Source organism: Dipodomys merriami, unplaced genomic scaffold, assembly GCF_024711535.1.
Source record: "Dipodomys merriami isolate MVZ:Mamm:240054 unplaced genomic scaffold, mDipMer1.0.p SCAF_16, whole genome shotgun sequence".
Taxonomy (NCBI): domain Eukaryota; kingdom Metazoa; phylum Chordata; class Mammalia; order Rodentia; family Heteromyidae; genus Dipodomys; species Dipodomys merriami.
In genome coordinates, this window is record NW_027202937.1 from 34236025 (window position 1) to 34249600 (window position 13576).

General features: G+C 37.2%; 1 protein-coding gene across 1 annotated transcript in view; it reads left to right on the forward strand.

Moving 5' to 3' along the window:
• The window catches only part of Gmds (GDP-mannose 4,6-dehydratase), a 551474-nt gene that overhangs the window by 83127 nt on the left and 454771 nt on the right, over nt 1-13576 (forward strand). The window contains exon 2 of the mRNA XM_070024711.1: nt 12355-12399. Within this exon, the coding sequence (XP_069880812.1) occupies nt 12355-12399 (45 nt within the window). The remainder of the gene's footprint in view (nt 1-12354; nt 12400-13576) is intronic.

Consider the following 13576-nt stretch of genomic DNA (forward strand, 5'->3'; position numbering starts at 1 on the left):
AGATTTAAAGACATAGAAAACTTAAAATGTTTAATTAGCATGATTTTGAATACTGGACACAGTGCAGCTCTGCCTGAGTAAGAGTAAATGCAAAAAAATGTTTTCTGAATAAATCATTTGAGTAATTAGAATTATGTACTTTGTATAGAAACAGCTTTTAAATGTATGGACTGTCACATATATAAAATACAGGAATAGGAATGAAGAAAAGGGAAAGGAATTAACTTACAAAATTTGTATTGTTTTGTTATTATAGGTATTTACTATACTACAAAGCTATACTGTAAAGAGACATTAAAGCATGAAGTTTACTGGTAATTTATCAGTGTCCTTATAGCTCTACAAGTCTTTACCAATATATATTTGAAGCCCTGAATTATAAAAACTTTTAGCTATTATGTTGTTTTAAAGTCAATATTAGTTATCTAGACAGCACTGACTGGCCAGTTAGGCAGATCATCAACAGGATTTTTGACAGGGATATACTTCTTGCATTTCCTGTTTTTTTCCATCCTTGATTTCATGCCCAAGTGGGTGATTTATTTCTCTAGGGCAATGTGCCATCCAGGATAAAGAGGTCACTGTGATAGTATTTCATAGCTTTTCTTTCATCCACAAAGCCTTGCTACCCTCTGTCTATGACTCATACATCTACTGCTATTCTCCGATAGCAGGACGTTTTGATTTAGCTGTACAGGTCACCTGCTTATTATTCTCATCCTGTACACGTGTGGGTGTGCTGATGTGTGTGAAATCTGGTGGACTCAGCCAGTATTGAACTATAATGTTATCTAGGCCAGGAAATGCCTGTTTGCCCAGATACTTCTCAGAGCAATAGGGCAGGGACAAATCTCTTATTTCCTTCCTGATCTATTCTGTAATACCTAAGGTCCAAGTGAGTGTTTGATACTCACTAATTCTGTTCACTTTTCATTGTTAATAGAGTCTATAGAAGCTAAATATTAAAATATTAAAATTTATGTAAAAATCATATTAAGTGGAGTAAGCCAGACCCAAAGAAACATAGGCTGTCTGGTTCCTTCATATGTAATAATTAGTATATGTCTAGCATAGTCCTAGTAGAGTATCACAATTGCTCAATAGCCATGTACATATGAGAATATAAAATGATGTTAAGTGAAATAAACTATAAGATATGGAAACAAGGGTTTTTTTTCCCTTTAGTGTACTGTATAAAGTTATTTCTTTTTTCTTTTTCTTTGGTTTACCCCTTGTCACTGTTTTTTATTTTGATACTCTTTGTATTGTTAATCTGATTTGGGGATTGGAAGGACAATCACAGAAATGGTGAGACAGAGAACAAAGGGTGAACCAGTGTAACCATGACACAAGACACTATGTTGGAAACGAACTTTACAACTTGGGGGGAAGGAAAATTAGGGGGGAGGGATAGTGGGAGAAAAGGAGAGGCGGGTTAACAATGTTTGACAAGAATTGTACTTATTTCCTTACTTATGTAACTGTAAGCCCTATACATCACCTTTACAATTCAAAAAAATCTGTAGTCATCCTTGTGGAGTGATGATGCCTGTTAATCATCATATAAATAATGTATTACAAATTTGCCTTACTTAAACCCTTTGTCTAGGTCTAACATTTAGACCTTGGGAGAATTAGTTTCAATTTGACTTGTTTTCCCCTTTTGTAAAACAGAAGTATTAACAATACCAATCTCCCCGGGTTTTTGCAAAGAAAAGGAGTTGATAGATATGGAAAACTTGGAGATGTGTGGCACAAATGTACAAAGTTGTACAAAGTGCTTAGCATGCTCATTGTTAATATTGGCTGTCATTTGGAGTAATAGTTCACAATAGGATTTTTCCTCTTTATAGTTGGAAACTTCAACATGAATGATAAGAATGGTGTGTATTTCAGGGGAGGAGGGAGATAAACAGTTCAAGCTCACATAGCTTATACTACAAATGAAAGCCAGTGGCTAATATTTCACAGCCATGCTTTTATTCATGTGGAGATAAGTGGCACATTCATCCTTGATGCATCTATGTATCATGTACACATGTGAGTTGTGTCTTTGGATTTACCTCTAAGACATTTCAAACATTTCTTAGACTTTATGTATTGGTTTCTTCTAGTCATTAAATTAAAATTTATCTTTCTTACCTTATCAGTAATGGCTTTTCTACCTATTTGTTTTTGAAACCTTTAATCTTATTTTGTTAAAATGCTTTCCCATTACAGAATAATTACAGAAAATTATTTTAGTCTGTTGAAATTCAGTCTTATTATTAATGGGGGTCTGTGCAGATGTACCTAGAGTTTAAAATTTGGTATTTGCTTGCTTATTCACTAAAGTAATTTATAATTTGGAAGGAACATGTATTTCAGTCTGTTGTTATAGGGTTCTATCACTGAAAATCTGCTAACCCATGTTTGGCTTTCTTTTTCTTCTTTCTTTTTTTTTTGTCAGTCATGGGGCCTGAACTCTGGGCCTGGGTGCTGTCCCTCAGCTCTTCAGCTCAAGACTAGTGCTCTATCACTTAAGCCACAGCGCCACTTCTGGCCTTTTCTGTTTATGTGCTGCTAAGGAATTGAACCCAGGGTCTCATGCATGCAAGACAAGCACTCTACCACTGAGCCACCTTCCCAGCCCCTTGGCTTTCTTTTTTGAAAAATTACATTTTATTGTTATTGTAGAAGTTATATCAGAGAGGTTATAGTTACATAAATCAGGTAATGAGTACCTATCTTTTTGAGCCATGTCATCTCTTCCTTTCCAGTTTTTCCCTTCTGCCCCCACCTACAAGTTTTATAGTTCATTTTCTGTATATTGTCTAGTCAGTATCACTGCTGTGTTTGTTCACTCTTTGTTCCACCTTTTCTGTGCTCCCTCTTTACCCTCCCAAAGACAGATTCACAAACAAGACCATGTTTGCCTTTTATGGGACATAAAAAATTAGGTAGTTTTATATATTATGTAAACACTTGTAAAAATAAACCAATTGGCATAAATTGTAGCCTGATAGGAAAAAATGTGTAAAGGGTATAAAAAGATAAACAATCTCCCAGAGAAATAATATATAAGGTCAAAAATACAAAACAAAAAACAAATAAAAAGGAACAACCCTCTTGAGTCTCAATACTAGTGAAAACATGAAAGAAATGCCCCCTATCCTTATGTCACTTAACCTAACAAATTGAAAAAATATTTTAAATTAATTTTAATTTCTTCTTTTTTTCTTTTTTCTGGTCCTGGGGCTTGAACTCTGCCCCTGAGTTTCTTTTGCTCAAGACTTGAGCCACAGTGCACTTCTGGCTTTTTTGAGTAGTTTCTTGGAGATAAGAGTCTCATGGACTCTTTACTACCCAGGTTGGCTTTGAACCCTGAACTTCAGATCTTAGTCTCCTGAGTAGCTAGGATTACAGGTGTGATCCGTCCGCGCCTGGCTTTCTTCTTCATATTTTGATACGTAATTTTTTAAAATGACAAATGGCATAAAACCAAACACTTTGAAAATGAGTGTGTTTTGTGAGTATTGTTGACCAGTGTGTAGGATGACTGTAGATTTTTTTTTTAGAACTGGTTACTGGAAAACCAATGTGACTGCAGAGCCACTTTTCCTTCTCCACCTGAGTTATGTGTGTATGCAACCATAGAACACCTGCTCTTGATTGTCCCTGGCAGGGAGGAAATGGAGAGAGGGTCTCAGCTTCAGGTCATTGCCATCTCTTCATTACTCAGAAGTGGTTGATACTATCCTTACATTACTGTGTTCTTCTCTGTATGCATATCTAAAGAAGTGAACGTCTGTTATTTGGTGGCAACACTTTTGGGGGGAAATAATTTTCACACTTCTGAGACTATGAGATGGGAATATATGTTTGAAATACTAATTGTGACCCATTACCTTTCTATCATTCAATCAGTTAATTATGTTATTCTGTAGACCATCACTGATTCTGGTAATGTTTAACAATATTTTACTTGATTTTTCAACTGTAATCATAGTCTAGTTGTACAATTTGTTCATTTTAGAGTACTTTTCTTGGTTTTCAACTGTAGTTCATAGTCCAGTTGTACAAACTCTTCATTTTAGGTAGTGTCTTTTTTACTTTTTCTAATTTTAGGTGTTGTTCTGAGATAATGTCTTGTTAGGTTGTCCAGGCTGACCTTAAAATGAATATCCTATTCTGATACCTGCACCTCCTGATTTCTGGGATTAGGATTACTGGTGTGAGTCACCATACCTAGTTTGTTAAGTATTTTTAAGAGCAGCCTGTGGTCAAGGAGGGTAAAGACATATTTTTTTCACTTAAAAAATTATGGTTCAGATTCTGCTATTTTCTCAGTGTGTGACTGGACATGAAACATTTAATTGTTTGGAATCTCAATTTCTTGATTTGGAAAATGAGAAAGGTGGATTAATTAATCTCTGTGGTCTTTTGAATTTTTTTAGTCTAACAGAAATTGTATCCAGTGATTTGTTACAAAAATGATCCAGGTATAAAGACATGTTGAATATATTTTGCCTTTGGATGCTTCACATCCTACTGGTTAAGTCATTGGAAATTTTCATTGATTCAAAACACCATCTTTTGCTATCATAGAAGTGTTTGTAGTTCTCTTAGAAGAGGTAAAATATACCTTGATCTTACAGTTCTAATTAATTGAAAAGTACTTCTTATTAAAGCAACTAGAGAGCCATGTAAGTGAGCATTTCCTTGCTGTTCAGATGGGGTATTCTATGTCCTGATGCTGAGATCAGTTGGCATGGCTTTTTCATTCTACTACTACTTACTTATTTTGTTTAAATAACCTGCCAAGTAGTGCCTTAACAGAAAAATATAATGTGATTTAGTGTGTAATTTAGAGAGATTATCAAATTGCATGTAAGATTGGTTCTTTTTTTGTTTTGGTACACCTTGGCTATAAATGTTGAAAGACAGAAAAGAAACACTGGTTACAGGATAATGTCTGCTTTGGCAGTATGTATTTATTTGAACACAGAGTGAGTGTAAGGGGTAGTTAGTATTTTTTCCTGTCATCTCTTACCCTTAGGAGAAAAGGAGAAAGACTTCTGTATTTCTTAAAAAAAAAAAAAACAGATGCAATGTTAAGTAGTTTCAGTAGTCAAAATAGTACTATATTTTTTGAATTATGCTTTTTTTGGCGGGGGGTCAGTCATGGGACCTGAACTCTGGGCCTGGGCACTGTCCCTCAGCTCTTCAGCTCAAGGCTAGTGCTCTACCACTTGAGCCACAGTGCCACTCCCGGCTTTTTCTACGTATGTGGTGCTGAGGAATTGAACCCAGGGCCTCATGCATGCAAGGCAAGCACTCTACTACTGAGCCACCTTCCCAGTCCAAATTATGCTTAATTTTTATGTGATGATTTCTTGGATATTTCAGAGTACTCCATGAAAAATGAAGGTCCATGTCCCCTAAAGAATAGAACAGGGGAAAATGGGAGAGAACAAAGAAAATAGTGACCAAGGAGCACCTGAGTACAGTGACTTTGGAATTGTAATCCCTTTTTTTTTTTTTTTACAACTACTTAATAATACAGTAAAAAATGCAAAAAAATTTAAAAAGTATGGATAAACCAGAACCTAGCCTTTTTGGAGTATAGGCAGAGGCCACATTGCTCTGCCAAGACTACCTCCAAACAACACTGTACTGAGCCTTATAGGCATGCCAGTGCCCAGAAACAAGATCTGGGAAATCTCAGGTGCTGTGTCCTTTTTCCTTTCTCTTAGCTCCAGAGTGTTCTAAAATTTCATGGTTTCTGGGTATGGATCACTTGATTAAAACTAGAAGGACTGTTTAATGGTAAAACATTCTTAATGGAGAATGACTGAATCAGGTTGGTTTGAAAATGAGCCCTTTACTGTCTTTTTATTATTTTGTTGGGATTTGATATATTTTAGTAATTCCCAGGTGGAGGAGATTGAGAGAGGAGGTTGTTTCCTAGTTTAGAATAATGGAAGACTTATTCTTGTCCTGTCTTTGTTGTAACTATTGGTGTAAACTTAGGCAAACAGGCTAACCTTCTATGTGTCAATGACCTGAAATGCCAAATGGCTGCTTGCCTTCTTAGCCAGGTTCTTGTGAGAGTAAGAAAAAACATTACCGTGTCTTGAAAATGTTAAAGCATGGTGATTACCTAAAACAGTATGACATTTAATATGAAATAGATACCCTCAAAAACCATGTGCAGAATTAAAAGCATCACAATTGGGGTATTAGTTCTCCTATTAAAACATTTTCTGTAAAAGATTTGAACCCAGGCTGGACTTCATATTTTTATTGAACAAACTATAGATTTAATCTGTTCATTTCTTGGTCTCAGGGGAGATAAATGGGACAATTTAATGCAGGTTCTCATTTGGTGTGACTTTTCAGTCATTAGTCTGATTAGAGCATTCTCTTATCACCCATGCTCCAAGGGGAGGCGGAAAGAACAATCTACTGACTTGGTGGACATCTGCTTACTCAGATACCAAGTCTCCCTCGTGTCCCCAGGAGACTGTGGGGAGGATGAGGAGGATACCAGTTGAGCTCTGTGGGCCAGAGACCAGGAGCCCTCACTCGGCTTGTTTTCCACTCATTGTGCAGACTGGGCCCTATCACTGGAAAGGGCTGGCAAGGAAGTAGAGAGGAAGCAAGTGCCACTGCTAGTTCAGAGTGTTCCAGTGTGGTTGGAAAGTTTGAGAAGTGGCCTGGGTGAGAAGAACAAGACCTATTGACAGGGTTCAGTAATGGTCAGGTCTGTTTTACATCAGCTTTCTGAATAATCACAGATCTCCTCACCCAAGGGATCTTCAACACAGTTACCTCTGCCTTTGTTAGTTTGTTTTTTTAAACATTCTTTGTAACTATAATATGACACAAAACACTTCTAACTTTTTATTAAAAGAGATTATAAAAACACGAGAAGCTTCTTAATATCAACAGTATAACAGGGCTTTCTAACTGATTATCAAATTGTTCTTTGTTTACAGAACTGTTTCTAGAAAGCTGTTGTCTCACTGATTAATTTATGAGATTATTATTATTATTTTATTACCATCATCATCATCATCATCATCATTTCCAATGGTCATGTAGGCCAACCTGGCTTGTGTTAGCTTGAATTGGTCAGCTTCCTCATCTTGCCTTGTAACAACCATGCACATAGTAAACTTGGGATGAAAATGCCAAACACTTTCTCTTTTCTATGAGTCTGCAAACCAGCATATTTATGTTAAGAAATCAGAAGAAAATCTTTTTTTGTCCATTATCAGTGACAATACTGTTTATTCTAGGCACAATTAAGAGGATGTTCTCAATATATATTTACACCTGAATATAGGCACAACATACGTGCATGCCACTCTTACAAAAACTGAAATGGTTCAGCTTGCTGGAAGTTTTAATGAACCACAATATGTGTCCCTTATGTGCCTTGCCTTGTCATTATACTTCAGTTTGTGCAAGATTTCTGCATTATGTTGTAAACACTTGCGTGGCAGCCCTGTCATTTTCAGGACACACAGGATGTCTCAGTTCCAGTTTTGGGGTCAAGTCATGGTAATATGGCTTGCTTCATTTTTCTATTTTCTGGAATATCTGGTTGGAAGTTTTTTTTTATTGTGAAAATACTGTACAGCGGGGTTACAATTACATGGGCAAGATAATGAGTACATTTCTTATCAAGCATTGTAGCCTCCTCCTTTGTTTCCCCTTCCCATCCCTTCCCATCCTCCTCCCCCTCACCCAGAAACACAGAGTTGTTTTAATCTTTTTTCAAGCTAATGAAACCCAAGAAACCCAAGAAAAATCCAATCATCCTAATTATTTTTATCCCCCCCCCCTTTTTTTTTTGAGTCTGGTCGTGGGGCCTGTACTCTGGGCCTGGACGCTGTCCCTCAGCTCTTCAGCTCAAGGCTAGCACTCTACCACTTGAGCCACAGCGCCACTTCCAGCTTTTTTTCTTTTTTCTTACATGGTGCTGGGGAATCGAACCCAGGGCCTCATGCATGCAAGGCAAGCGCTCTACCACTGAGCCACCTTCCCAGCCCCTTTTATCCCTATTTTTAAGGTCACAAATTCAATAGTTAAGAGTCTACTAACATACGGTTTTGTGTTTAAGTCTAGGTAGAATTAGAGGGGACTCCCTATTGGGGTAAAAGAATGACAGTTATAGGATTAATCATAAAATTCCTGTCTGGTTTATTTTCTGAGAAAGGATAACTTGTGTGGTACTTCTGGAATTCATCAAATTAACTGCTTGCTATTTTAATAAATTTTTCACATTTTCCCCTAAAGGTGGTACATGAAATACTTTTGTCTAAATAGAGACCCCCTACCTAGAAATTTAAAAAAGAATTACAGTATTAAAAGCCAATTGAAAATCTCTATATTTAGTCAAACACTTTAGATGCTAAGGTGGTAGATTTAAGATTAGTACAAAGTACTTAACTATTTTATACAGTTTTTAATGTTCTTCTCCTTTTTTATTTTTTATTGTGATTAAGTGATTACATAAATTTCACAAATTTGATAGTCTTGTGGGATAGTAATACTTAGTTAAAGTCACAAACACATTCTAACCTTCGTGGGACAATTGTCTTTATTGTGTTTATAAAGTTTGTGGATTCTATGAGCTTTGACAATACAGCTATTTCTCCACATCGGTTGACATGTACATTTCTTTCCTTTTGCTTAGTGTCAGCTGTTCCCTCTTTCCCTCTCATTCCCTCCCTCCCATCACTGCCATTGAATTGCTTAGTTCATTTTGATCAATGTTCAGTGCAGCTGATGGGTCTCACTGTTGTATGTTTTCCCCGGTTTCCCTCTGTTTCGGTGTCCTTCTCCTAGTTTCCTTCAGATGTGCACATTTATACCATATATGTGGTCAGCAGCATGGGGTCATTTAGTAATGATACTACCAGATGAGTGGAGGGCCTTTGTTTCTTATTTTTTTTATATTTTTTATATATATATTTTTTTTGTCGGTCGTGGGGCTTGAACTCTGGGCCTGGGCGCTGTCCCTCAGCTCTTCAGCTCAAGGCGAGCGCTCTACCACTTGAGCTACAGCGCCACTTCCGGTTTTCTGGTGGTTTATTGGAGATAGGAGTCTCATGGTCTCTCCTGCCCGGGCTGGCTTTGAACCGCGATCCTCAGATCTCAGCCTCCTTAGTAGCTAGGATTACAGGCGTGAGCCACCAGCGCCCGGCTGGGCCTTTGTTTCTTGAGTCTTGTTTACTTTGTTGTATCTCCTTACATTTTGGATTTAACATCCACATATCAGGGAGACCATGTTCTGTTTGTCTCTTTGCTCTTGGTTTACCTCACTCAAAATAATTTTTTTCTAGTTCCATCCATTTCCCTGCGAATGCCATTATTTGTTTGTTTGTTTATTTGCTTTTTGGTCCAGTTGTGGGGCCTGAACTTTGGGCCTGGGCACTGTCCCTCAGCTCTTCAGCTCAAGGCTAGCGCTCTACCACTTGAGCCACAGTGCCACTTCCGGCTTTTTTTTTCTGCTTATGTGGTGCTGAGGAATTGAACCCAGGGCTCATGCATGCAAGGCAAGCTCTCTACCACTAAGCCACCTTCCCAGCCTCCGAATGCCATTGTTTTGTCCTTTGTAATGGCTGCATAATATTCCATTGTATATAGGTACCACAATTTTTGGATCCATTCATTTGTAGTGGGGCATCTGGGTTGTTTCCCGATCTTGGCTAATGTGAAGAATGCTGCAATGAATATGGAGGTACATGTGTCCTTGTATCTTGGTTCCTGTTGTTCAGGATAGATGCCTAGGAGTGGTATGGTTGGGTCGTAGGGGAGGTCTATATTTAGCTTTCTGAGGATGCTCCAGACTGCTTTCCAAAGTGGATGTGTAAGTGTACATTCCCACCAGCAGTGCAATAGGGCTCCTCTTTCTCTGCCTCCCCTCCAGCATTTGTTGTTGGCTGAATTCAGGATGTGGGCCATTCTGACTGGCGTAAGGTGGTATCTCAGTGTTGTTTTTATTTGTATTTCCTTCACAGCCAGGGATGGTGAGCATTTCCTCATGTGTTTCTTCTTCTTTTTTTTTTTTTTTTTGTAATCTCTTCTTCTGAGAAGTCTCTCTTTAGTTCCTCTGCCCATTTAGTAATTGGTTTGTTAGGCTGGGGAGGGCTTAGTTTCTTGAGTTCCCTGTATATACTGAATATTAGGCCGTTGTCTGATATATTGCTGGTGAATATTTTTTCCCGATTAGTTGGCTTTCTTTCTAGTTTGGTTGCTGTGTCTTTAACTGTGCAGAAACTTTTTTTATTTTAAGGTAGTCCCATTTATCAAGTCTCTCTCTCCAATTTGTTGTGACCCTGGGACTCTGTTCAGGAAGTTCATGCCTGTGCCTATAAGTTCAAGTGTCTCTCCTACTCTGTCCTGAAGTAGTTTCAGAGTATCAGGTTTGATGGTAAAGTCTTTAATCCATTTTGAGTTGATGTTAGTGCATGGTGACAAGCTGGGGTCCACTTTTAGTTTTCTGAATGTGGCTGTCCAGTTTTCCCAGCACCAGTAGTTGAAGAGGCTGTGCTTCTTCCATTGTATGTCTTTGGCTCCTTTTTCAAATATCAGCTGATATTTGAAAAACGTCTGGTTTTATTTCTGGATCTTCTAATCTATTCCATTGGTCTTCAGGTCTGTTTTTGTGCCAGTACAAAGCTGTCTTTGTTTTTATGGTTCTATAGTAGAGTTTGAAGTCTGGCATGAAGATCCCTCCCATGTTGTCTTTTTTGCCTAGAATTGTTTAGGCTATTCTAGGTCTTTTGTTGTTGCATATGAATTTTTGGACTGTTTTCTGTACTTCAGTAATGAATATCATTGGGATTTTAATGGAAATTGTGTTGAATTTGTATATCAATTTTGGCAGTATGGCATTTTCACTATATTAAGTCTGCCTATCCAAGAGCATGGAAGGTCTTTCCATTTCCTGGTGTCCTCTATAATTTCTTTCTTTAAGTTTTAATACTTTTCAAGAGTTCCTTTACATCTTTGGTTAGGTTAATTCTTAAATATTTTTGTTTTGAGGTTATTGTGAATGGGATTGTTTCCTCAATTTCCCTTCTGCTTGTACTTTGTTGGTATACAGAAAGGCAACTGATTTTTGTGGTTGATTTTGTATTCTGCTACTTTGCTGAAGTGGTTTATAAGTTTTAAGAGTTTGGGATTGGAGTTTTTTGGATCATGGAGGTAACTAGTATCATGCCATCTGCAAAAAGGGATAGTTTAACTTCTGAACTTCCCAATACGGATCTCTTTAATGTCTTTTTCTTGCCTTATTGCTCTGGCTAAGGATTCCAGAACTATATTGAAGAGGAGTGGGGAGAGTGAGCATCTTTGCCTTGTTCCTGATTTTAGAATTGGTTGTAGTTTTTCCCCATTAAGAATAATATTGGCTATTGGTCTGTTATATATGGCTTTTGTTGTTTTAAGGAATGTTTCTTCTATTCCTATTTTTTCCAGAGCTTTTAATATGAATGAATGTTGTATCTTATCAAAAGCCTTTTCCATATCAATGGAGATAACCATGTGGTTCTTGACCTTGGATCTATTGATGTGATAGATTACATTTATTGATTTACACATGTTAAACCATCCCTGCATCTCTGGGATGAAGCCTTCTGTTCTTCTCCTTTTTAAAGTTCATATGTGTATTGCATTCACATGCTACGATAATACAAAATTTTTTATATTTCCCTTATTACATCCTCATCTCCCAATGTATACATATATATCTTAAAACCCTTTAAACCTCCCAATGACTTTTCAGAATCCTTACACTTAGCAGCCAACACCCATCCAGTGCCTGGAGGTCACTTCACCCCAAAGGTGTTCACCTCCATAGCACAGTCTTCAGTAATACCAATAGTCCTTATGTTGCCATCTCTTTTACTTGCCCTTATTAGTCTTTAATTTATCCTCCATCACATTTTTACCCAGCAGCTTGTTTTTCACATCTCCCTTGGATTTGTCGTATTCCTGTTTCATGTTCCTATAATATAATGACTTTTTTTTGCTTTACAAGTGCATATTTCAAAGAGCTTGTAAGTGGTAAAACTACCTTCATGTTGATCTGAAACTTCTTGTTGCCTCTGATTACTTCTGTATATTTCAGTTTCTTCCTCCTACTTCTGTATTGCTCACATGAATTACTGTCTGGAAGAAAGTACCGTGGTATGCTCGGCAATACATACTGTCATTATTGTTTTTTTTTTCTCCTCAACATACTCAATTCTAGTTCAAATAGCTCTTTAAATGCTTTCCTCAAAATCTGTAATATAGACCATCTTTTTATGTTAGCTACTCTTGGCCTCACATTTTCCAATTTTTTTCTCTTCCCAGGATGGTTCATACTTGGCTGAGTTCCTGCTGGAGAAAGGCTATGAGGTAAGTAACTAACTCAGTGGGCAAGTATTTGGGAGACCACTGGGATCCAACAGCTTGCTTCTGCTGCATGTTCCTGTGTGTACCTTTGGTGGAAACTCTGGGCCTGGGCACTGTCCCTGAGCTCTTCAGCTCAAGGCTAGCACTCTATCACTTAAGCCACAGCGCTACTTCCCAAATAAGAATCTTGAGGCGACTTTACCATTATGCCTGTTATACTACCAACTCATTGTGCTGTCTTCTGGTAAGCCCTGATGACATATCCTCCCTGATACCTTCTACATTCCTGAGAAAATAGCAGTCTGTGCAAGCCCAACTGTAATATTATAAAGGCTGATTTATGATGCAGTGAGTACATAAAATTCCTATTCATGATGGAATCACTTAATTTGGAAATTGCATAAAGCAATAAAAATCAAGTTGATCTTTGGCATGCTTGAGTGCAAAATTTACACATGGATGTTTTTTACTTTCTAAGAGGCAGCCATAACTTTTATGGAAGCTGCAACTTTTAGGTGTGCTGCATCTGTCATCATCAACTTGTTTTGTTCCTTCAATATTTTCTCCTTTACCTCAAAGAATAGTGTTTTACGTTAAATTTGATGTATTTTATTGTGTATATTGCACTTTGTTAGAAAGTTTTTTCATATATAGACAGTGTATGAATTAAGAAACTGACAGTGGACTGTATGCTATGACCTGCTTTGCTCATGTTTGCATTAATAGTTTTTCATTGTCTTTTTATTCTAATTGTAGGATATTGCATAAAAATATGAAGTTGGAAAAATGGAAAAACAAAAGAAAGAAACATGGCATCTAGATGCCAACAGGATTTGAAGAAAAGAAAGTTAATTTTCTTACTTTACCTCAATCTTTTTGAGAGCCTTGACTTTTAGACTTTAAGAAGTTATAGCAGAGCTGAGAACATGGCTCAAATGTAGCTTCCTAGTCAGGGTAAAGCCTTGAGTTTAAAACTCAGTATTACAGAACAGCAACAACAAAAAAAAACAAACTAAAAAAAAAGCCCTTCCTCAAATAAAAAAGTCATAGAGAATTTTTTATCCCATTCTGTACTCATATAATAGTAATCGTTCTCTAGCTTACAATATTCAAATAAGATGAATGCAATCATGAAAGGACATATGTACATATTTTTATATGATGATATTACTGTAATCAA